The sequence below is a fragment of the Anomalospiza imberbis genome, chromosome 3, assembly GCF_031753505.1.
Source record: "Anomalospiza imberbis isolate Cuckoo-Finch-1a 21T00152 chromosome 3, ASM3175350v1, whole genome shotgun sequence".
NCBI lineage: Eukaryota > Metazoa > Chordata > Aves > Passeriformes > Viduidae > Anomalospiza > Anomalospiza imberbis.
The window spans coordinates 102,647,116-102,672,097 of record NC_089683.1 but is presented as its reverse complement, the minus strand read 5'-3'; the positions used below and the strand labels follow the sequence as shown (position 1 = coordinate 102,672,097).

General features: G+C 39.6%; 1 protein-coding gene across 2 annotated transcripts in view; it reads left to right on the top strand.

The window, feature by feature from the left end:
- The window catches only part of LOC137471650 (protocadherin Fat 4-like), a 40,316-nt gene extending 15,578 nt beyond the window's left edge, over nt 1-24,738 (top strand). The window contains exons 17-45 of one of the 2 annotated variants that reach the window (XM_068186116.1): nt 725-1,669; nt 2,655-2,780; nt 2,917-3,174; nt 3,481-3,579; nt 3,680-3,852; nt 4,793-4,941; nt 5,857-6,164; nt 6,761-7,030; nt 8,199-8,336; nt 9,134-9,350; nt 9,969-10,127; nt 10,550-10,701; nt 11,790-11,958; nt 12,836-13,044; nt 14,446-14,625; nt 15,235-15,454; nt 15,804-15,940; nt 16,613-16,756; nt 17,871-18,115; nt 18,594-18,703; nt 19,433-19,567; nt 19,723-19,859; nt 20,037-20,234; nt 20,564-20,658; nt 21,611-21,766; nt 22,349-22,546; nt 23,085-23,207; nt 23,594-23,801; nt 24,266-24,738. In XM_068186116.1, coding sequence (XP_068042217.1) covers nt 725-1,669; nt 2,655-2,780; nt 2,917-3,174; nt 3,481-3,579; nt 3,680-3,852; nt 4,793-4,941; nt 5,857-6,164; nt 6,761-7,030; nt 8,199-8,336; nt 9,134-9,350; nt 9,969-10,127; nt 10,550-10,701; nt 11,790-11,958; nt 12,836-13,044; nt 14,446-14,625; nt 15,235-15,454; nt 15,804-15,940; nt 16,613-16,756; nt 17,871-18,115; nt 18,594-18,703; nt 19,433-19,567; nt 19,723-19,859; nt 20,037-20,234; nt 20,564-20,658; nt 21,611-21,766; nt 22,349-22,546; nt 23,085-23,207; nt 23,594-23,801; nt 24,266-24,463 — 5,856 coding nt within the window. In that variant the 3' untranslated portion in view covers nt 24,464-24,738. Of the gene's footprint in view, nt 1-724; nt 1,670-2,654; nt 2,781-2,916; nt 3,175-3,480; nt 3,580-3,679; nt 3,853-4,792; nt 4,942-5,856; nt 6,165-6,760; nt 7,031-8,198; nt 8,337-9,133; nt 9,351-9,968; nt 10,128-10,549; nt 10,702-11,789; nt 11,959-12,835; nt 13,045-14,445; nt 14,626-15,234; nt 15,455-15,803; nt 15,941-16,612; nt 16,757-17,870; nt 18,116-18,593; nt 18,704-19,432; nt 19,568-19,722; nt 19,860-20,036; nt 20,235-20,563; nt 20,659-21,610; nt 21,767-22,348; nt 22,547-23,084; nt 23,208-23,590; nt 23,802-24,265 lie in introns of both variants that reach the window. The other variant, XM_068186115.1, reaches the window with a different exon arrangement.
- The last annotated feature ends 244 nt before the right edge of the window (nt 24,739-24,982 follow it).

The window sequence follows — 24,982 nt, the reverse complement described above, 5'->3', positions numbered from 1 at the left end:
AAATCAACCCCCAAACTGCTTGAGAAAGTAAACTTTTGTGGGTAGCCCTCTGTTGACTTTGAACACCCTTCAAAGGGTTAGTGGCTCAAAGCTTGGGATAGGCAATATTCCCTCATCTTCTGGTGATAAATCTAAAACCCTGTGAGATGACATGAGAATTCCCATCAGAGGAATGTCATTTTCAAAGAACACCCTAGAACTTGCTCTTCATTTTGATCCAAAAAAATGCTCAGACAAGCAGAGCATTGGAATGCACCATGATAGCTCCTTCTTGGATGAAGGTCTGAACACACATGGGAGGTTTCATATCAAAGCAGTGAGAAGGTAATGTGTTTTAATGTTTGATTTACAGACATCTGGAGTTAATTTTCCCCCTTTGTTCATGTAAAGAAAGGCAGAACCAAAGGTTAAAGTGCAGTCTGTTATTTTTATTCTGTGCAATATATATTCACATTTTAATAAAAGGCAATCCTCTCTGCATTTTTATGTATATTGAGGCTTGGTCTTTACTTCTTTTAAAGAATCTGGGAAGTTAACAAGTATCTGAATGAAAATTCATTTAAAAAAAGTAAAAAATAAGGACACAGTATCAACTGTAAGCTGATATCAATCCATGTTATCAACCATAAAATGAGTCTGGACATAGTTAAAACCACTATTATTTTTCAGACAGTGGTATGTGTGTTTTAATTCATTTATTGATGATATGCTCTATCTTACACAGGTCGAATATAAGGCTTTAAATCCCCACATACCAGTTGAGTTTCGGGTGCTGACAGAATCTGCTTCATTTGCCATTGATGACAACGGAGTCATCTCAACAAAAACCAAACTGGACTACGAATCCCAGAAAAATTACACTCTCAATATTTCCTTGATGGATGGAAGTACTGCTGACTATGCCACGGTGTTTATCAGAGTTACAGATGTCAACGATAACAGCCCTGTGTTTGGTACAACCAACACCACCATTGCCATCGCGGAGAACACGCCAGTGAGAACCAATGTCACTGGCGTGTCAGCCACGGACGTGGATGAAGGCTTTAATGGATTAGTGGTTTATACCCTGAAGGGTGGAGAAGGAAAAATGGATATTGACAGCTCAGGATTCATTTTCCTGCAAAAGGTGGTGGACAGAGAAGAACAAGGCTTCTATAACTTAACTGTGGTTGCCAGTGACCAAGGCCAACCCGTGCGATCTACAGCTCTCAACTTGACCATCGTCATCGATGATGTGAATGACAACCCCCCGGTCTTCTCATCGAGCAGGTATGAAGTGAAGGTCCCTGAAGACCAGGAGTTGGGAAGTGCCCTGCTGACACTGTCTGCTACAGACCGGGATGCTGGGGCCAACGCCCTCGTGACATACCGAATCACTGACCAGCAACCTCAAACCTCCTCCCCGGTGTTTCTTGTCAACTCAAGCACAGGCCAGCTCAGCCTGAGCCAGCAGCTGGATTATGAAACCATAAATGAATTTGAAGTGAAAGTGGAGGCATCAGATGGAGGTCAGCCAACTCTGAGCACTGAAACACTCGTAGTTGTTCGTGTAGAAGATGTCAATGATAACCCACCAGAATTCAGTCAGGCAGCTTATGATGTATTTGTGTTTGAAAACCATCTGAAGGGGAGTCCTGTCTATGCATTCAGTGTTGCTGACAAGGATGAGGTAGGTACCTCATTAACCTCATCCTGATAAATCAAAATTACATGCTTTTCTCCATTAACCTGCAAAAACACATAGTAGTAGATGGGCAAAAGGAGATTTATTAAATGGTTGGTGCTAAGTGTGTTTTGGTTCATGAAAACTTTGTCTTGCTTTCTCTGGAGCCAGCAGAAACCCTCCCAACCCAAGGAAGTTAAGACCTTGTATAAAATAATTTAGTGGCTATATCAGAAAAGATGGGGAGAGCTCTCCCACTGCATATGTGACCCAGGACAGGAAGTGGTGTTTGCTTCTGTTAATGTGCATATGAGATGTATGCATCACACCAGACAGAGAATAGGTTTTTTTTAAATTGTCTTATTGCTTCTTATGTCAAAATAATAGTTTCTGATTGAATGTTGCTTGATAAACTAAACTTGACATACTTACCTTTAGTCTCAGCTTAGTCAGAGCAAGAGGCAATTTGTAACCCTGATATAGATGTTGTTTCTTCTATAACAGGAAATTACAAAATTTCCCTCTGCTTTATAACAAGTGGTTTCTTTCTCCCCTTGTTTTATAAAGATATTTTGCATGTAGCTGTGGCACTGGGGAGATGCTTTGGAGGAAGAGATTTATGATTTGCAATATTATTCTTGCTCATGTCATTTTTAGAGCAGCATAAATGTTTGATTCATACTCCACTGAACTCTTTTTTGCTGGCCTTTCCATCATGGGGATAAGTCTTGGAGAACTTTAGGGAGAGAGAATGTGTAGGACCCAAATAGGGAAGACCATAAGTGCTTCCACGTAGCCCAGTTCCTGTTTGCCAAAGAATTCTATTCCAATAGCTCCGGGTGCAGTATTTCATTTATTAAACTTGGCAAATCACTTCTACTTCTGTAATGAGAAGTCTTATAAAAAGGTCAGGTATTAGTATTAATAAGATTATTTGTTGATCTAAAATCTTAATAATTTTAAACTTACATAAACAATGTTTTTTTTCTAGGCTGGCTTTTCTCAGGGATACTTTATTCTCAGCAGCACTTCATTTACTGTGGATATCCCTGGAACACTTTCATTAAGGAATGACACAGAACTGGACAGGGAGACTACATCTTCATTCACTTTACAAGTAAATTTGGGGAGAGACTCTGCAGCTTTGGCTCATCTCTACTTCATTCCCTTAATGCCTTTTTATATCTTTATAAGAGGTTAAAAATGATAATGCAGTCAACTGAAATGACTTTTTTTTTTTCATACTTTATTAGGTATGGGCAGTCGATAATGTAATAAATGGGCTTAATTCAAGTGCCTGGTTCCATATCACTGTTCTGGATGTCAATGATAACAACCCTGAGTTTCAGAATCAGCCATACAGTTTTGAGGCTCTGGAAGGGGAATACACGTTGAATAATCCCACTAGAGTTGGACAAGTGACAGCTACTGATTTGGATGAGGGAGAGAATGCACGAATTACTTATTACTTGTCAGCTGAGGATGGGGATAATCCATACAGCATCCAGCAGGTAAGGGTTTGGGTATGCTGAAAACAAGATTGAGATCCTGCTGTTCATGACATGATTTGGCATAGTAAGATACATCAGGTTAAAAAAGATTAGGCGGTGCCATTCTAGTACACATCACAACCAGCATGTGCCCCGTAGGTTGGAAATCTACACTGATATTCAAAAACCAAGACATTCCTGGTCAGGTGTTGCTTGGAATGTGAACTACTCCCCAGAACAGATTATTTCAATCCCTCATCCCTTCTGAGAATTCCGTGTACAAGAGTTCTCCAAATGACCTTTGCATTGAACCACTGCCTTCTCTAGGATGGAACCATTTTGGTTACCGGCTCTGTAGACCGAGAAAGTAAAGACAAGTATGAGCTGCTCCTGGTGGCATCTGATAACGGAATGCCTCTGAGGCAGGTAAGGAGTAGCAAGTTATGCTTTATCTGAGCTGCCTTTTATTTGTACACCTAAGTGCCTGTGCACTTTCTGAATCATGGTTTTCTCTGCCACACCCCAGAACTTCACACACATCAGCATCCAAGTGTTAGATGTGAATGACAACCCTCCTCAGTTCACAAGGGCACAGTACTCAGCCAGTGTCCATGTGGCAGCAGCAAAGGAAGGAGAGTTTGTCCTGGCAGTGTCTGCCACCGACCTCGACCTTGGGAACAACGCTGTCATTTTATACAGGTACACTTCTGTGAGGTTAATAAGTACCTGTTGTGAGACACACAGAAGGGTATTTTTATTGATCTTAAGAAGAATAAGATCTCTTGATTAATATTTTACAAGTGCTGTAATCGGTTATGATTTCTATACTTAGGAAGAAGGACGGTCATTATTGGGTGTTTTAGAGCTTATCAAATCATGATTATGTCATAAAAGAGGGCACAAGCAAATGATAAACTGGCAACAAAAACCCACAGCCAAGATTTGGTTCAGTTTCTGAAATTTTGAATAACACATTGGAGAGTCTGGGTAGGAAGTAAATGAATCTCTGACTCTTTTTATGTATCTTCTGTTTGCTGGGAGGAGGAGATAAGAAAATAACTTCCTTAATGCACTATGCAGAGAAAAATCAGTGGAGGAAGATATTTCTATGAGCCCTAAATCATGGAAAATATCAGGATACCTTAACATGAGAAGCATAGATTGAGAAGGACAAATGAATGAGCAGTAAACTTGTGGATGTTTAGAACTAACCTTGAAAGAGGTTATTTTTAACTATGAGATAGCATTCTACCTAAAATATATCACTTGTGAGCATTCCAGTTATCTGTGAGAGGTCACAGAATGCCAGGAATTAGCAGGTCTTCAGATGAATGTCACTTGGCCTTCTCCCACTGCTGAATATGCAGCTGAGTGTGCAAGATTTGCCTTTTCCTAGTGCGAGCATCAAAGCCTTGGGGTGTAATGGGAACTGAAGGCATGGATGCTGCATGTTTTCTCGATGGAAGACTTACTTGGAAATAAAAGGCCAATATATTTTATGCTAAAGACAGCAATTAAGAGCTGTTCTTTATAAATAGGCAAATATTGTCTGTTCAGTGCTCCTTACAGAGGTAGCACTAAGTAGATGGCACTTCCAAGGTCATTAATATGAATGCTCTCCTGATTGCTCCTTAATCAGCTTCATGAACCATTCTGATGATTTCCATATAAATAATGGCACTGGAGAAATCTCTCTCAGCAATAACCTGGACCACATCACAGCTGACACAGTTGTTACACTGACAGTTGTTGCCACTGATCATGGAGTTCCTCAGCTTACCTCAACTGGTATACCATCTTTTTTACCCTTTTTTCTTTTCCCACAAAAACATAACCCTTGCAAACATTTAAATTTGAAATTAATCCCATTGCTGTCAATCAAACTGAATCTAGCAAAAAAGAAAAGTTACATTTGAACAATGATGAATATTTGCTTTTTACCTTTTGATCTCCTCCATGCTGATCATATTAACAGAAAACCTGGTTTTAGTAACCCTGGTTAGAAATAATTTTTTTAAATTAATCTATTGCAGTTTACTTATGGAACAAAACCCAAGACTCCATACTTGTAGTCACTCTAAGAAGATGTATTCAAATAATATTGTTGATGTGCTTCTTTTTCAATTTTCCTTTATCTTCCTAAAATTGGAAACATTTAAACATTCAAAAGTTGGCAAATCACCCTCAACTAAGTTTCTGTTCCTCAAAAAATATTCAGTCATGTAGTACTTTTTGTAACTTTTTAATGTGTTTTGTGGAGGTTAACTTTGATTTATCATGAACAGGAGAAAACAACTGATTTTCTTAAAATAGGACAAGTGGTCACAACAGAAATTGCACTCATGGCTCTATGTGCATCCCTCCTCTCCTATTACAAAGCAATTAAGGGTTGGTTTTTCAAGGAGTATGAAACACCTGCACATCCCATTAGCTTCAGATTGGTGATCCTTGCTCTCCTGTCACACTGAAGCAACACTTCTGTAATCAGGGAAGACTGGAAAATCAATTAGGTGCAAAAGCATCATCTTTTGTGTTACATATTAATTCTTACTACTATTGGTTTCTTTTTTCTTATCATTTCCCTTTCCTGTGTGATAATTTCTATCATTTTCTACTGGTTCCTCAAGAGCTTAAGGAAACACAGCATGGATCACAATCATTTTAGCAGTGACTTCACTATTTTAATTTGTTTTCTCTCTTCAGCCTCTGTTACTCTCTACTTGCTGGTAGATGACACCAGCTTTGGGCTGACTTTTGAGAGCTCCAGCTATGAGTTCAGCATTGAGGAAAACAAAGCCCCAGGGACTGCAGTGGGCTCTGTGAAGGCTCTGACTGGAAGCATAGCTGTGCAGGTTGGGTACTCCCTGAAATCCCACTGGGACAAGTTCTCCATCGGGGACCAAGGAGACATCGTGGCCCTGGTCTGGCTGGATCGGGAAGAAGGAGACCTGTACAGCATCCTTGTGGAAGCAGTGGATTCTCTGGTGCCACCCAACACAGCTGTTGCTCTGGTATGGAATATGCATTTCAAAATATATTTAATCAAGGAATATGAAATCTCTTTTAAAAATATTAACAAGCAAAATCCAGATAAGTGTCTTCTGTCATGCAAATGTGAAGCTTTGAGAGCCTTCTATTTAATTTCCCTTTTTTTATATCCTGAGGAGACAATACCATCTGGAGATATTGTTGACTTCACAGATTGTGTCACTCCCTGAGAGCTCCTTATGAACAACTCATAACCAGAGAAACTGATTAACACAAAACTGTTTCTGTGCATGGTTCTGTCAAATGCCTGAGGCAGATGAGCCAAAAAGCCCCAGGTTATTAGTTCTGTGCATCTCTTCCAGTTAGAGTGTGTTATCTTACATATATGTTATCTTGAAGCTGAGAATTAAAAAAGATAAAATTTCAGAGGTTGTGAAAATGCTCAAATGCTGAGAAATGCTGAAGTTGTTATCTATTCCCTTTGGGTTTTGTTCCTTGGTTGTTTTCCTTTCCTATAGGCTTCCATGGACTAAAATAAATCAAAATTCTCCTTTGGATACAGCTTCTACAGCTCAAATTTGTGTCCTTTTCTCCTTTTGTTTCTTTTATTTCAATATAGGTAACTGTGAGAGTTGAAGACATCAATGACAACCCTCCAGTTTTCTCAGCATGGATCCAAACTCATTTATCAGTTCCTGAGAATGCAGCTGGTCTAGACTTGGGCACATTTTCTGCTACTGATCTGGATGTAGGAGAGAATGCACTTATCAACTACTCTCTGCAAGATGATTTTGCTGGAACATTCCATATCAACAGTTCTACTGGCAAACTGATGACAAAAAAACCCTTAGACAGAGAAGTGATGGACAGTTATGAATTGAAAATAATTGTAAGTTGAGAAATTTGATGCAAGTTCACACAATTCTCAGCATTCAAAAAGAGAAAATACTGAACCATCACAAGAAAACCACTTAGAGAATTCCATCTGAATTCATGCATGAATTTTGACTGTTCCTTATGTTTTGTATGCAGAGCTCTGTTTTCTGCTCTGTAAATTGGTATTAGTGAAAAAATGACTTACAAACCCTAAATTTTAAAGGTCACAGTCACACAACAGCTGACTGTGACATCTGCAAAGCATTCCTGGGTCCATTTTTGACCATACAGCTGCCTTGCCAAATCATATTATTTGTCTCTTTCCGTTATTTTGTTAATTTTCCAAAATATATGTCCTTAGATATTTTAAAAAAAAATACCTAAAATGAGATTTTTCAAGTTAAAAAAAAAAAAAAGAAAAAGCATAAACTTTCACTCAACATCCATGAGGTTGTCTATTTATTCTAGCTGATTTCATGGATTTTTACTGCTACTAATCAGATCAATTACTGTGCATACAAAGAAGTGTTCCAGCACAAATGTATTTGTTTGTTCCATCAAGTACAAATATATTTGAAGGACATTTTTACAGGTCAAAAAACTTGTGGAAGATATAGAGGAGACATATTAAAAATTGAGCAGTGTCTTCAGAAAAAATTCAAGTTAATAAAAGTGGACACTTTGTAAGACTAACTGAAAACTGTGTATATGTACCTACAGGTGAAAATTTTCTTTGGTAGATGTTGGAGTAGTGTAAAACTGAGTGTGAATTTGCCACATACTACATGCTCTTCACAATTTACTTTTTTGGCACTTTAAACCCTCAAAATGCAAGGAATTTCCTCTTTCTTTCAACTACCACAGCCCAGATATCTGTTCATCACAGTCTTGTGTTGATTAGTGCCACATCAGATCACATGACATGTTTGATCTGCACCCAGGCTTGAGCTTTTGATTAATTGTTAATGAGAGGCAGAGCATGTGATGTGGTGAGGATCCCAGCTGCAGGAAGATGTGGCAACTAACCAAGCACAGGGCTAGAGAATTGTCACTGAGGGATAACTGGTCCAGCAGAAAGACTTCAGAGGCAAAAACTCACAATTTTTGGAGCAAAACTGAATTGGCAGAGTAATTTTGTGTCAAAGTAATGCTGTTTTTAATGACAAGTTGTTCCTTCACAGGCCACTGATTCTGGCAAGCCACCACAATCTGCAAGCTTAGTTCTGAGCATCGCTGTGGAAGATTTGAATGACAACCCACCAGTGTTCCCCCAAAAATCCTACTCTGTGACTGTGAAGGAGAATGAGGCTCCACATGTGGTGTGTGGCACTAAGAATAAACAGCCTGTTCTGCACTTGCTTTCTCTCTGTGACCTTGGAAGGGGCAGTAACCTCTCATGGCTGTGCATTAGTGAACATAATTTTTTAATTTGTGGGGCCTGTGGAATCACACAGCATGTTTGGTTTGTATGACAGGGGAGTACCTGTCCCACTGATTCCTCCTAAAACTCTCACAAAGAGTGAGAGCTGCTCCCCCTTTCCCTCTTGTACTCAGCAGTGATTCCACACTGCACAGACTGAGTTTTCATTGGATCTATGGGCAACATGTTTTTAAAGATGTTTAGTGCTGTAGGTGTTGTGCATATGTCCAGCATCCTTCTGTTCTTAAGCTTTTCTGTCTTAGAATCATGGAATGGTTTGGACTGGAAGGGACATTAAAGATCATCTTGTTCCAACCCCTCAGCTGTGGGCAGGGGCATCTTTCCCTAAGACCAGGTTGCTCAGAGCCCCATCCAGCCTGGCCTTGAACACTTCCACGGATGGGGCAGCCACAGCTTCTCTGGGCAGCCTCCCAGTGCATCCATTTCTGGCTCTGTATCTGCCTTGCAGATGTGCCCTAATGGTTTACAGGAGTCAAGGGGAAAAGTATCACCTGACAATCTGTAACTGCTCTGCCACAAGCTGTGCCAGAATTCCAGCAACGCAGTTAATCAATCAATGAGTAATTCAGTCAGTAAACACTCTGTGGGTCAATTTCAGTCTTGTGTGCATGTTTTGCCACTCTCTTTGTTCTGCTCTAAACATTTTGTTGCTGACTTTTTTTCCTTTTATTTTAGATTTTGAGTGCAGTAGCCACAGATGCAGATATAGGGTACAATGCCATCATTCATTACACCATAACTGGAGAGACAACTTCATTTCATGTTGGAGAACTTTCTGGAGATATTGCAACCCTTCAACCTCTGGACTATGAAAGTCAATTTCAATACATGTTGATTCTGAAAGCTTTCAATCCTGGAGAGCCACATCTCCAGGACACAGCAAACATTACAGGTAGCTCTACTTTACCACAGAAAAGGAACCTTCATTAACCCTAGGGAATGTTTCAGCATGTGTAATTCTGAGGCATAAACCAACACTAATGCAGTCTGCTAGAGTAAATTATCAGAAATGATGGTGTGATCTTTTCACTATAGCCAAATGAAATTTTTCTAAAGAAAATCTGCCATGTCAAAAATGAGGATTTTTCACACAAACTGACATTACTTCCTTCAATATATTCACATTTTTTTTTCTGTTTTCTGAGAACCTATTGACATTTTGATTGAAAACATTTCCAGACACATAATTCAGTTTTTTTTCTGCTTGCATACAGAATGGCAGCTTCTAGGGTGATAAACAGTGTTGATAGTGATTTTTAGTCTCATTAAAATAACAGGGTTTGATTGCTGGCTTTTTTTCCTTAAAAAAAAATTAAATTTGTTCTGTTGGAGGAAAAAAGACATAAAGATTTCTGTGAAGTTGGTATCCTAGCTTTTGGCCAGCCCTACTTTTGATCAGTATGACTGGATATATTCTCATTCAGATGAGCTGTGTTGGTTTATATTAGCTGAAAAAAACAACCTGAAACCATTTAGGTTAAATTCACCAAATGTGATGATTCTTTCTCAGTTACTGTGGAAGATGTCAATGAAGAAGGACCCGTGTTTGATCAGTCCTCATATTACAAGGTCCTCCTAGACAACTCTATAGCTGGCACCCTGGTAGCAGACATCAATGCAAGAGATGAAGGCAAGGGTTATGATGAAGGCATTTTCTACAATATTTCAGGTATGCTATGAAAAAAATCTTAGGGCTGTTTATTACTGGGATACTTGACACTGCTAAAGCAAGCTGCATGACACCAGAATGAGAGAGAATGGTCATAAATTCAACTGGCAGGTTCTGACTGGATAGAAGGGGTAAAAAATCCTCTGTGAAGATCAGTAATTAATGGAAGAGGTCGCCCAGAAAGGCTGTCCTTGGACATTCTCACATGATGGATCAAAGCCTTGAACAGCCTGTGCTGAATTCACCCCTGGCCATGTTTTGAGCCTAGAGGTTGGACTAGAGGTTGGACTGCTGTCTTGCTCCAAGTCACACATACAGATTAGGATTTCAACCTGTGTCTCTTCACTCCTGGGCATACACTTCAGTCAATTGTCTCTGCTGGTTCCAGGGAACATCTCCAACACTTCTTTTTCTGTTTTCAGGTGGAAACTCAGAAGGCCTCTTTAGTCTTTCCAGTACCACAGGAGAGCTCAGGTTAACAAGAGACTTATCCAAACAAACTGTTCCCCTGTATTACTCCTTGAACGTTACCGCTACGGATTCGGGTCTGCCGCCTCTTTCAACCTCTGTAAAGGTACTAAAATTTCTGCCTTGCACTCTGTTTACTGCTCTGTTTACTGAGGATTTAATTCCTCAGATTGTTTTATTTTAAACTGAGCACAGCTACACCAAGAAAGGTGTATTAGTCAGGCAAAACTATGCAAACCAGAAATCAGAATGCCAGAGATTTATTTCTGTTTCAAGTTTAAAGATAACAGTTACCAAGTTATGCTGCCCTAGCAATTGCTGGCACACCACCCAAAATGGTTGTGATCATTCCATTTCAGAAAAGACAGACAGAAGCTCCAGGCTGTGAGGGAGGAGGATTAGAGCAGTAGAGAGTTCTGTGCAAGGTCAAAGAGTGGGACAGCCAGAAAGGATGTAATGGAAGTATGTGATAAATAAACAGGAGATGGCAAATAGTGTTCCTGTTTATTTTCCCATAATGTAAGAAAAAATAATTTCTAGATTGAAGAGTGAGAAATGGAAATATGATTAAAAAAATATATTTTTACACACTGCTTATAACTTGTTGGTGATCTTTTACCACTAAATATCACAATAGAATTTAAAAAAGAACTAGAAATCTCTATGGATAAAGATGTAGAAAATTACCTTGAACAACCTTAAAATGTAGACTTACAAGCCATCATTCTTCAGAGGATTGGACAGCAGCTCTCTGGCAACAGGAATAAACTATTTTTGTGAAGCAGTAGGCATTTTTTATTTACCACCTATCACCTTTTGTTCTTAATCTATAAATCAGTTACAATAGTTTTAAAATACTGTACACTACGGTACAGTAGCCTTCCAGTGGAAGGCTGGAGATGAGTGCATCTGTCTGAGAGCTGCTTAGTTGGACAAGTCCTTTGAAATGTGCTGTATGTGAGGAACTGGAACTCTGTATTTAGCAAAGCATCCAGGTGAACCTAAACTGATGAGACTTCTGATGTTTCCTACCAGTATTTGCTGCCTTCAGGGCAGTGTCAAACAGAGCACACAGCAATCCCAGGCTTCTCCTCACTGGCCAAGGCCTGGACTTGTGCTGTCTCACACCTCAGTAGGAAAGTTTTTGCTAAAGCTGCAAACATCACCCCCATGGCTACATCCTTTTCTCTGCAGGTGTCAGTCATAATTGCTCCCATGGATGTGTCCTTCCCAGTGTTCCTGGAAGAAGCCTATCACCCTGCCCCTCTGTCTGAAAAGAGCCCCACAGATACGTTTGTTGTGGAGGTCAGAGCCTTGTACAAGCTCCCTGTGAACTACAGCATCACCTCTGGAGATGAGAAGGGTGAGCCCTGGATGTGGGATAACGGGAAGAGCATGGAGCGTTGGGATCGTTACTTCTCTTCTGCCTTCTGCTCTGACCTCAGTCCCACAGCCATTAACACTGGATGGGAATGAAGCCAGTGCACCAGTTTGAGGCGGATCAGGTGTGGGCATGTGATTGAATTTCTGTCAGAGCAGCCCAAGGCATGGGATACAGGGCTGGCTTCACCAGCTGTGTGCTGTGTCTGCCGCAGGAAGATCAGGCTGTACCTGGTCAGGCATAAAGTTACTCTGGCTGGACAAAAAATAACTAATAGCACAAAATCTTCTAGTAGAAAAACCAACTCAGCAATATCTTCCTAACAAATGTGAGCGCCTAGAGTAAGTTTGTCAAGTGCATCAGTGCTTTGTCACATGTGGTTTTTTGCTAAATATAAAACTGATTTTCAAACAGCAAATTTGTACTTCAGTTTTGTACAGTGTTTTGTATGAAGTCATGATCTTGAAGGTAGTTGCAAAATTCCGCATCTTCATTTAGAACAGGACTTGTTAGGAAATATAAAAAAAATCTAACTGAAAGAGGGACAAATAATCTCTGACTGTTTCAGAGGAATGTGAATACCTGATGGAGAGTGGTGGATTGGTGGATTGAATTTTCTCCCTTTTGGTTCCCATCTGATCTTCTGAATTATTTATTTTTGTTAATTATAGCCCTGGATATATCTGACATTCTTGTCAACCTTGTAAAAGTGTTGAATTTCATTTTGTTCTTTGAAGAATACTGTAACATACAATATTCATATAAATAATGTGTAATTTTCACTGGAGGGTTCATATCTTGAGTTTCAACTAATGAAATCATAACCAGAATAATTTCTGGATTTTTTTTTTTTTTACAGGATATTTCATTATCCATTCATCCAATGGTATTGTAAGAACAAGTAAGAATCTAGAACTGGAAGATTTTCCAGTAAATTTCAAGGTGCGAGCAACAGACTCGTCTAATGCTGCCATATTTAATGAGGTGGAAGTGAAGGTGGAAGTCATTGATGAAAACAATTTCCCACCAGTTTTCCCATCTTCTTTACTAGAAGAGAGATTGCCAGAGGTAAGAAGATGTCATCCAAACTGAATTACAAAAATAAATTTTCAAAATAATAATAATAATAAAAATAATGCTTTGTTGAGTATACAAGTAAACCTTCTGGAACTGGGCAGACTTGCTGTTCTGTCCTACCATATGGTGTTGTGAGGTTTATTTCAATCCCATTGCACAACAAGAATGATCTAGAAGTGTGGATTTATTGAAGGAAAAGTGAATATTTTCTAATAGGGGGTTCCATGAAGGAAGAACTACCACTCCATTTTGAATATTTTACATAGAGACTATTCAGGTGCATTTGAAATCTATTGGATGTGCAGGGTCCCCCATAGGCTCGTACTCAGCCTTTTGTAAGGGAGCTTCATACAGGGAAGTAACAGAGCAAAGTCTCTAATTTAAATTTAATTTAAATTTCTCCTCTTGCTCATGTACAATCTGTTGTGATTTTACTGGCACAAGTGATCAGCAGCACAGAACAAGCCAGATTTCAGTCAGATTTTCAGACATTGTGTTTCTCTATAGAAGAAGCCACAGCATTTAAATATGCAAAAGCATCTTGCTCAACATTTCACTCTTCAATTTTTAAGCAACACTTTTCACACTTTAATCTGCTGGTTGCTTTTTTTTTTTTGTTTTTTTAAAGAAGCCCATTGATCATATTAATAATTTATAGAGCACATACCTTGCCTTTGAGATCCCCAGCTGATGCACACATATTGTCTTTAGCAGCCACAAAACTGTTTTAAAGTCCAGTACATTTCTACCACTGAATTAAATATAGGTTCAACTTATTACACATAATTTTAATTTTCCCAGTGAGTTTAATGGAGAAGAACTAGAATCACACTTCCAACCATAAAAAATTGATTTCCATGTGAAATGTTTACACAGTGGGAATTGTTGGATGCCCTGTTGGATCACATAACTTCAAATCAGGTCTCAAATGGTCCTGCAAGTGAAACACTGATACCTTCTGTCAATCTTGGTGCAACTAACATTGTTAAAACAGAAAAATTAAATTATTTATTTTGATAATTATTAGCCAAATAGTGTTCAGAAAGAAACGTGATTTTGGAGTTGAGAATACACATTGAGTTTCATAGGAGAAGAGGCTGTTAAACAGAAATAACAGCAAGTCAAGTGCTTGAGGTTAACATTTGGGCTGTTTGAAATAATATTCCTTTCTGAAAATTGCAGCTATAAGTAGAGACATGGAGGGAGGAAAACAGTTATTTTCTGTAAATTACAGAAAGCAAGAGACTCTCTTACTGTGCTGAACAAGCTGTATAATTTTGATTTTAAAATGTCTATACTACTGTAAGTGGATGCAATACCTGTTACTTTCACATAATTCAAGCAATAGCAGCAAAGCAGTTCCTGAGAGCCTCAATCTTTCTTCCTCCACAGCATTCCCCTGCTACTCAGATTGTGCAGCTGAAAGCTCAGGACAATGACACAGGCAGAAATGGTTTCCTGACATATGGCATTCTCAACAGACACAGACTGAAATTCAGGATAAATGAAACCACTGGAATCCTTTATTCCACTGCCCCTTTTGATTATGAAGAGGAACCCACAGAGTATCAGGTTTGCTTTAGATTTTTAAAATCTTCTTTATTCAGAATTCTTTATCTTTCTCTTGCAAAACAGGTGACACGTGCTTTTGTTTAGCTTGATAATGCTTGAACATTTTCTGCACTGGTTTACAATAGGAGCATCTCAAGTTATGAGGCATTACTAAAACAAGCCACTGCCTTTTGACTAGAATGAAATTCAAGCACAGCTCATTGTTCACCTGTCCTGAAAACACTTCAGCACATGAATAACTAATTTCACAATGACAGCTCATGTATTCAGCACTGTCTGTTACTTGAACCTGTGCTGGACTGAAATCTTGCAGATATGATTCTCAGTTAATCTTCTTTTTGTTGTTGCCACTGCTGGATATTTTTTCATGGACTTATTTTGCTTCAAGCAAAAATATTGGTGAACGTGTTGGTTCTACACAGAAAGACTTTTTTATTCACCCAAATACTCCTTAAATTTTCAATAATCATTTTGAGGTGAATTCAGAGCTGGACTTTACATTTCTAAGAATATTTCAAAATTTTAAATTCACCAGGATTTTTTTAATCCTTATGCAAGAACCTCTTTGTATGACTTTTCACTACCAATAACGGTGTAACTTGTGTACAGGTTGTGGTGTATGCTGAAGACGATGGAATCCCTGAGAAGAAGAGAGGTTACTGCACAGTTGTGATAAAGATCACTGATATTAATGACTGGCCACCTGTGTTTGATCCAGTGCCTGACTTCAGTGTCCATGAAAACGTGCCTGCGGGATTCATAGTTGGAAAAATCACAGCATCAGACAGAGACACAGGAGACAATGCCTTTGTTCTGTTTAACCTCACAGGTAACAAGCAATTCTGCCACTGCACTGGCACTTTGTTGTCTATATAATTATGAGCATAATTAGTATTACCCATGTTATTTCCTAACCTCTTTCCACCAAAGCCAAGAACATTCACTTTCACCTGGTTTGGAATGTTACTAATTCATGCTCATACAATTTTCATACCTTGGCTCATGTTTCAAATGCCCATCCACTCAAAATATTTCTGCTCTTCTTCTGCATTATCCATACACTACTTGAAAATTTGTTTTGATGAGTTCAGGGCACAAGTAAGTATAATTTAAGACTGTAGTTAATTATGTGTTGCTAAGAGGTATTAATTGATGATGCTTGTTTAAATCTGTCTCAGGTGAGGGAGAAAATGTATTTGAAATAGATCAAATACAGGGCATCATTAAGATAAGGAACTCTCCAGACTATGAAACCATGAATAAATACAACCTTACAGTGACTGCAATCAACAATAAATCTGCCCCTTTCTACCAGGTAAGAGACCATTACTGTAATGAACAGCAACACTTCATAGTGGATTTTGAACTGCTGGGAGGGAGATCTATCCCAGCCATTTATTGTGTAGAATAAATGAGTCACCTCATCATGTTTAGAGTCAGGCTTCTACTGCCTTTAACCATATTGAGTAGTACTATACTTTAATTATGTGAAATACTTCAAAATTATGCAAGGTAGGCTTTGACCCTGAATTGCTTGCTGACTGACCTGTGCTGGGGAACTGGAGTTTGTCTCCTGCTGTTAGAACTGTAAGTGATGTGATTTTTTTTTGTGGGAAAACTAGTATTTTCAGCACATTGTTCTAGTTTTGCTATATTTCTTTTATTTGAAAAGTTATTAGACACTTCTTTCACAGAATTAGAACAAGTGTGGTTTCCTTAACTGCATGGAGAACAGGCTGGTCTCCTAAACATATCCTGTTCTTACTCATTCAGACACCTTTCAAGAACTGAAATTCTTACCTCGCCTGTTAAACTCCTGTAGTGATCTCTGATGCTGAATTCACACAATTAAACCCAGACAATATTTTACTGCAGTATTTTCAAAGCCTGATTTATAATGCCTGTTGCATGTGCAAGTAAGGAAGAAACAATGCTAAAGAAGAGTTTCTAAATACTCTGAGATGCATGGCACCATTTTGTTTTCTAGGCAGCCACCCATGTCAGTGTTGCAGTGATTGATGTGAATGATAATGCCCCGGTGTTTGCCCAGAGCTCCTATTCTGCTTCCATAAACATGGTGAATCCTGTGGGTGCTCCCGTCCTCACCGTGAGCGCCACCGACCGTGACCAGGTGATCCCTCCTGTGACCCTGAGCCTGCTCTGGGCTGCAGCACAAGCACATCCTGCTCCATTCTCCAGGCATGCAGCACCAAACGTAGCAGAAAGGGAATCCTGCTTAACTACCAGCTCTGAGAACTGGAAATTAGGAGTTTTGCTGGCTTTGCCTTGACACTGACATACTCCCTGGTTCTGGGCATGTTTCCTCAGCTGTATTTCTTTTAATTTTTCCCTTTGCTACACAGAGCTGCATGCACCAGTGCTTCAGAAGTATACAAGGACTGAAGCAATTTAGTGTCTCTGAAGTTATTTGAACTTCTGAGGTAGAAGAATCTGTAAAAACTAAATATCATATAGCTGCTTTGAGCAAGGAAATGTCTGCTTGCCAAACTCCTCTGAAGTTTGCCACTCCAGCTGATTCTCTCTGTCCCCATTTTTAAATGTCATTTTGCTTGATATATCTGTACTACAACCATCAAATAGGATCCAGGCACTGGCAGGGATATCCAGTAGTCAACCACATCACCATGACAACATCACTAGTAATTATATCATTTACAAGATGAAACATCTCCAAGTGACAACAAAATAGGTGTAGCAGGTGCCTTCCTATTTCTTCGCGCATAATTTTGGTTGAAATGGCTGCAGCTGTGGTACATTGCTGCAAATCATCCAACAGCCCTTTTTTAATCAGCCTTTTCAATGATTTTGTATAAAAAGGGAAATTGCCTTTGAAAATTGCTGAAGTGTGGGAGATCTGCATTTGAGACCCCAATGAAAATCCTCATTCAGCTGTGCAGACTGGCACTTGTCTTCCCTGTGCCACCCTCACTACTCAGACTGTCCCCCTCTACACATCTAACTTATTTTCATTAGAGACTTTTTGCTGTATTTTTACTGTGTAAATGACCAATGTATTGTGTATTTTCTTCTTTTGTGTTTTGGGTTTTTTTAAAATTTGTATATGTCCTACCATAGCTTTCATTCTTAAAAAAAAAAAAAATCACTATTTTCAAAATAATTTCACTAGAGACATTTAGATGTTTTTTGGATCCCTCGTTTCATTGTTTATCCTGCCCTTCCAAACATACTCCCAGTTCCATGAAATTGTGTTCCTTTCATGGCAGGGGCAAAATGGCCTCATTGAGTATTACATCCTCGCGGATCTCACTGTGAGCCCGTTCTTCCTGATAGAGGATTTGAGTGAGGGGAAGATAATTACCACTGGAAACCTGTCTAGATCTGGAGAGATGCATTTAACAGTGATGGCAAAGGACAAAGGTTCTCCTCCTTTAAACAGTACTGCTGTGGTTACTCTGAGTGTGTTTGACAACCGTCCATTCGTTCCTCGCTTCAACAAAAGTGAGATCAGGTGAGGCTTTCATATTGCGTTAAATAACTGGGATGTGTTCACCAGGTGGTGCAAAACATAGCAAAGTTGAAGGTCACTTTCATATTTTTCCATGCACAAGCAAGGACATCAGTTTTGGGTTTTTTTAAGCAAAACATAGGAAATTCTGCTATGCTTGGGGTTCTGTGCATGTGAGTTGAGGGATTGCCTTTTATTCCTATACTTGCAGCTTTTATAAGCCAGACTCTTTGTCCCTTTTCTCTTGAACAATATAAAACATTTTTCCTTTAGGTTTTACTCAAGGATGACCCAAAATCTGGCTGAAAACCAGGGTTTGCACTGCACTCTGAAAGTTGGGCAGATCTGGCAAACAACTGGGGGAAGGGGGAAAGATTTTCCACAGAGAACTCTCTTTTAAAGAGTTAAATTTCAAAGCCTGCCTGGGCAACCACTGTTGGCAAATTTAACATTATGATTTGTCATTTATTTCCTGCATCAGCGTTTCTGTTTCTGAAAACACTGGAGTGGATTATTTAATTTATGATTTTGCTGTGGTTGAAACTTCAGGAAAATTGATTGATTACACTGTTGTATCTGGCAATGAAAGAGGTGAGTACCAGCCTCACTGTAAGTTAAAATAGCCAGGAGAACATCATAACCTGTCTTTTGCATGGCAGGTGCTGCTGTGCATAAATGAGGAGATGGAGAGCATGGATAAAACTTTTTTTATAAACAGGAGTACACAGAGAATTTTTTTCAGGGCTTTTCAGCATTGACTTTGCTGATCTTTGGCTTTAGGAAGGGTGGTAACTTGCTAAGAAATGGCTTCTTTTAATCTTAAACTATAAGATAAGGATAATGTAGAGATGGGGGCAGCCAAAATAGAAAGTGTTGTTAACAAGCAGCTTCCTCCCTGCCAATCACTTTTAGTCCATCATTTCCTTGCATTTATGTAAAGGCATCTGCCCTCTTGCAGCTGTACCCAGGTTCCATTTGGCCCACAACAAAGAAAGTACGTAGAAACTGCGAGAAAACTTGGAAATGTATAAAAAATGGAGCTGTGCAAGAAAAGGAGCTGCAATTATCCTTATTTGTGAAATCATGTGAAATTCTTTTTCACATTTACTGTTCCTTTGCACGTTTAAGAGCTGTTTGGTGTGGGGTAGGAACCCAGCTGTGATGATGCCTTTGCTGCCTCGCCAGGGGAAGTGTTGAATTTCGCATTGTTCAGAGCAGAGGAGCCATGGAAACATCCCAAGGGCAGCTAAGACACAGAGCTAGGAGGGGTACAAGTGAAATGGCAGCTGTCACAGCAGAAGTGTGTGTTTGTCCTTTCAGGTCACTTTAGACTGGATCCTGAAAGTGGTGAGCTGAGAACAGCAGTTAATTTGGACTATGAGGAAGTTTCTCAGTATGTGATTTTAATTCAAGCAAACAAAAGAGTCTCCTCTGCTGCAGAAGTCCAGCGTTCAGGTAACTTCTTGCTTTGAACGACATTCCAGGGGAGCAGTGGACACATGGTTTTTATTTGCAATCCGTACAGGAGTTGTGATTCTCTTTAACTTGTGAAGTTTGATGTGAAAGGTGAAAAGCTGATGGTCCAGGTTGTTCTCTTGTGTTTTTCCCAGGCCTGTTTGCTGAGAACACGGCCATGCTGACGATCTCCGTGCAGGATGTGAACGAAGAGCCCGTGTTCTCCAGCCATTCCTACTCTGCCCGCATTCCCAGCTCTGTGCCCTACAAATTCCCTGTCATTACAGTCCAGGTAGAGTATTATCTGTACTCTTCACAAGGACAGAAACCCTGGGATAGAGCTGGGTTTCTTCCACTGCATTAAAGGAGCCTTAAATCTGCTCCTGAGAGCTGAGTTTACTGCTTGAAAAACAACGTGCAGCCCAAAAGCCACAGGCCGAGTGTCACAAATCACCTTTTTTAAACCCAGGCCACAGACCCAGACTCGGGAGACAATGGACGTCTGCTGTACAGCTTAGTGAGAGGTCAAACCAACGAATTTGACATCAATGAAAACACAGGGCAGATTTTTACAGTTTCTGTAGCAGGAAAAGCTGGAACATTTTATCTGGAAGTCCAAGCTGCAGACCAAGGCACAAGAAGACTCATAGCCTGGACAACAGTCAACGTAAGGAAGACTTTTATGTATAATCCTGATTTACTTCCATGTCAAAATTGTAAAGAAGAAGGGCTAATTTTGGTAATGGCAAAACTACAAAATTACTTAACTCTGTCAAAAGGGCTGTCATATACATGAGTATTTACATACTAGAATTAAGAGGCTGCCATTTTCATTGACATATAAAAATACGTTGGCACAAAAACTGACTTTTGGTGGGCAATTATTTTGTATCAGAGGGTTTTTGTTATTGTTGTTTGAGGTTTTTTTTTTTTTTTTGATCAATCTACGAGAGGTACAAATGCTCTAGAAAAATCTTATCTGTGATTCTTTATTAGGTAACTGTTGATTCCAGCTCCAGTAGCAACATTGTGATGCTGGTGCTTAATCAGAAGATCAATGTTGTGGAAAGAAAGAGTGTTAAAGTACAAAGGTATTTTTGAAACTGTGATGCTTATTCTGGTATAATATCTAATTATAAATTCAGAGTCCCTTTGGGATAAGGGTCTGACAGCCTACAGCCAGTGCTCAGGAAAAGCCAGGCCTTCAATTTGACATAGCTCACAATAATTTGAGTGAATTCACAGGAATCCACCAATTTTTGCCTTTTAAGTTTTTAGCCTGAAGCTGACAAATCTCAGAGAGGTCATTGGACTAGACAATTTCATGTGGTCTCTTCCCATCTCAATGTTTGTGTCATTTTTAACAGCCTAGGATTAAGCTTTTCATGGATAGCAGGATAAAAACATGGAGACACAGGGCAGACACCACAAACCAAACACACCATTAAATTAAAACCAAAATTGGGCCTTTTGGGCATGTTAACAAAATGGAAGATCTTTTGTTTGGCTAGACTTAAACATATATTTACCTTGGAAAGACTGAGTCCTGTGCTTATGAAGGGAAATCACTCTGAAGGTGGGAAAAACGAGTTTGTGATGATGCTATTATGAACCAGTTCTTGTTGGTAAAAATGAAATGGAAAACTTCCTTGGAAGCAGCTGGTGCCGACTGCTACCAGAATGATGGATTAACTGGGCCACTGGTCCCATCCAGCATGAAATCTCTGGAAGAAGAGGAGAAAACAATGAGGATTATAAGACTAAATTTCCCTCCTCCCCACCTTTACTGTTTATTGTAATCTATAGATATTTTTTCCCTCTGCTACTCAATTACTCAACAATTTTGGACAAATAGCTTAATTCGTTTGCTGATGATAATCCTGCATTTTTACATGCTTCAATCACAATACCTGCCAAGGTATTTTCATTAGTATCAATTAATATCTGCCAAGTGTTGCAGTAAATACTACTTCATTTATTTCCAGAGTAAAAGAATCTGTCATTGCCCAGTTAATTAAAAATGTTTTCTTCATATGATGTCAGGGTCCTGGAAGATAAACTTGGATGGAATGTATACATGCTTAATATTTATTCCATGGAGTCTGACAGAAATTCAAGGAGTAGCACTGATGAAACCCAGGTAGACATCATTGCTTTTGATGAGGCCCACCAGGAAGTACCTGCAGAAGATGTAAAAAGGTCTGTATGGCACAGTCTGACTTCTGGGGGTCAGAGCTCATGCAGATAGGTTTTTTTAGAATTCAGAAAGCTGATGCACTATTTACCGAAAGCTAATTTTTAGAGTTTGCCAAAAACATGAGTAAGGCTGTTTCATTGTGCAAAACAGATTTAAAAGTCAGTTTAAGAGAAAAAAAGCTGACAGATAAAGAATATAATTAAAATATATTTTGACCTGATTGGTTGATATATATATATATATATATATATATATATAAAATATATATACATACCTGATATATATGTATCAGAGTGGCAGAATGTTGATTAAAACCCACACTTTAGGTGTATTTTACATTTCTTTGGTAACCTGTCAGTTATGTGGATCTAGTTCAAGGGTCCAAGCTCTGCAGCATTTTAGGTCACAAGCACCAGGGCTGGTTGCTGGAAAACAGAGCTTTTCCTGAAGGAAATACACAACAAGTCCGAATCCTCGGAAAAGGTCTTGGCAGACCAGGGAGGGATATTCTGTATTTTCTTCACTACTCCTGCAGCCAAAACAAAGATGAGGTGCACAAGCACATTTCCCCCTTCTATCCTCAGAAAACTGAGGGAGCAGAAGGGAGACATTGAGCTGGGGCTGGAGGAGGTGTTCTCAGCATCTGTCAGCGCTGCCGTCGGGGAGGCTCCGGCGGCCCCGCCATCCCCGGAGCTCGTGGCTGCCATCGTGCTCGGGGTGCTGCTCGCCGGCACCTTCATCGCCTTCCTGGCCTATGTCCTGCTGGATCTGAAAAGGAAAAGGTACAGAGGGCTTGCCTTAACAATGTCATTCACCTTCACAGCTGATGGGTTTAATGAAGTGTCTACTCGAAAAATGTTTGTCTGATAAATTACCGGCTTTTGCAGGCAGCATTGCCCGAGATTTGTTATGTTGGATGCACCACACAGGACTGAAAGTTGTTTCTTCTTTTGTTTGGCACACAGCAAAAGTAGAAACAAATACTTCTGAAACAGAGAAATGTGGGCAGCAGAAATTTTAACTGTGAAGAGGCGCACATGAGTCTTTTCCAACCCCATAAATGATGAAATCATTTGCTGCTTAACTGCAATGGCAGCAGGGCCACATGGTAGAGGAAAACAATTTCCAGAAAGGAAGCAAACATTTACCCTGCTACCATTTTGGAAAAATAGGAAATACTCCAAACTAATCGCCAGAACAACACTGAAAATAAACGTTGCGTATTAAACTTATAACACAAATAATTCATCTTCTGTTTCTAAAACAACCGCAAAGCCAATCTTCAAAAAGAATTTATTATTTAATTTTAATTATTTTCAGAAAGTATGGGAAACAGGATTTGGTTAAGAAAGTTGAAATTATGGATGGGATTGATAACCCATGGACAGACGACAAAAATGGAAGTCTGAAAAGCTTAGAGAAACCAGAGCACATGAATAATGGGTAAGTAGACTGCTGTAATCACAAATTTATAAAAAACTGCATCTAAAAACGGTGGTTCTAGTTTATTTTGGTACCATAGGATTTTCCTTGGATCTCCTACTAGGCTATAGGTCCATTTTTAAGGACCCTTAAAATGACAAGTTAAAAATCTCTACACTTGAAGGCAGGTAATACCCTTTAATCTTGTATCAAAGGCAAATTCCTACTTACTCTTTAGCAAATTGTTAATCCTAATGCAGAAAAGACTTTTCAGGATACAGGAAGCTACTTAATTCCCCTGGGTAAAATCCCACTAATTCTGGGATCAGTGTACACACTGCTCTTGGTTGTAGAGAGGCTGAGATTTTTTTCTATGGTGCTATGAATTCTCTTAACTCTCTTAGGAGAACTGAGATGATGTCATTTGACAACCTGGAAGGCACCAGAGGAGATGATGCTGAAAAAGATGAAATTCAGGCCCCTGAAAAAGACAATTACCTGGAGACAGTGCTGCTGGATTACAAGGGTGAAAGTGAGGAAAATACAGCACCTGAAAAAGCTGCTGAAAGTAGAAATGTGGAGGTCCAGCCCACAGCGAGATCCACAACAGAACAGGTAATGAGTTTTTTGATTGCAAAGCATGGAGTGAAAGGTCTTTTATTGTTGTTCATCACATAACTTGAGAAATTATCAAAAAAGCAAATCTGATGGAACTAAAAAATAAAATTTTGTCAAGTAATCCCTGGGAGTGTCCAAGGCCAGGCTGGGCAGGGCTTGGAGCAACCTGGTCCAAGCAAGGTGTCCCTGCCCATGGTAGGAGGTTGGGGCTGGACAATGTCTTAAGGTCCCTTCCACCCCAAACTGTTCTATGATTCTATAAAAAAATCTTAAGAGGAGGGGCTGTTTGTCCATGCCTAGAAGAAGGAGCAGGACTTTCATCCAGAAGTGATGACTCTCTTCTTTCTTTATGGAATGTGAACAGTAAAGGGCTCACAGTTTTATGACTTCTACTGTTTATAATTCCTCCACACTCAACCATTTGTAGCTTTCTGCCTCACCTGCGTTACGCTTTTTTGCAGGATTCCTTTCCGACAGACACAAACCAGAAGCCAGCTCTTTCCTTAACACCTCATCCCACATTGCCTACCCCTGAGAAAGAACTGAAAGGAGTAAAATTTTCAGAGGTGGCAGTGATTTTGAACACAGAACCTGGAGATGATGAGTCTGAAGACAATGAGCCTGAAGATTATGAGTTTGGTGATGATCTATCTCTCTGATAAGAACACCCGATGAAGAAAATTTTTAGAAAAACCACAATGAGACTCATTGGAACAGCTCAGAATTAAATCAGCAATAAGAATATGGGAATGTTATCCAGATTTTAATTCTGCTGCTGTTTTAAGGGTGGATAAGAAAGACAACAAGCAATATGCGGGAAGGGCTGCAGTGCTGTGCTGCAGGGTTGCTTTCCCAGCAGCAGCGCTGTCTCACTGTATTCGATTTCTTCTGGCACGTGTCAAATGGTCAAGACAATAAACCCGATTCCAGAGGCGCTGCCTTGTCATTGCTTCAGATCGAGTAATTTTGGGACAACAGTTCTTCTGTTCTTTTGCGCAGAAGCGTCCTCCGCAGTGTCTCAGAACGAGAGTCTGTTTTCTAATTTTCCTGGTTTCCTCCTTTTTTTTTTTTTCTCTCTCCTCTTTTCCAGCGAGGCGGTGCCTTCCCCCCGGAGCCGGGAGCAGCCCAGAAGGAGCGGCTTTTCCCGGGCACAGGAGCGGAGGAGCGGCCGCCGAGAG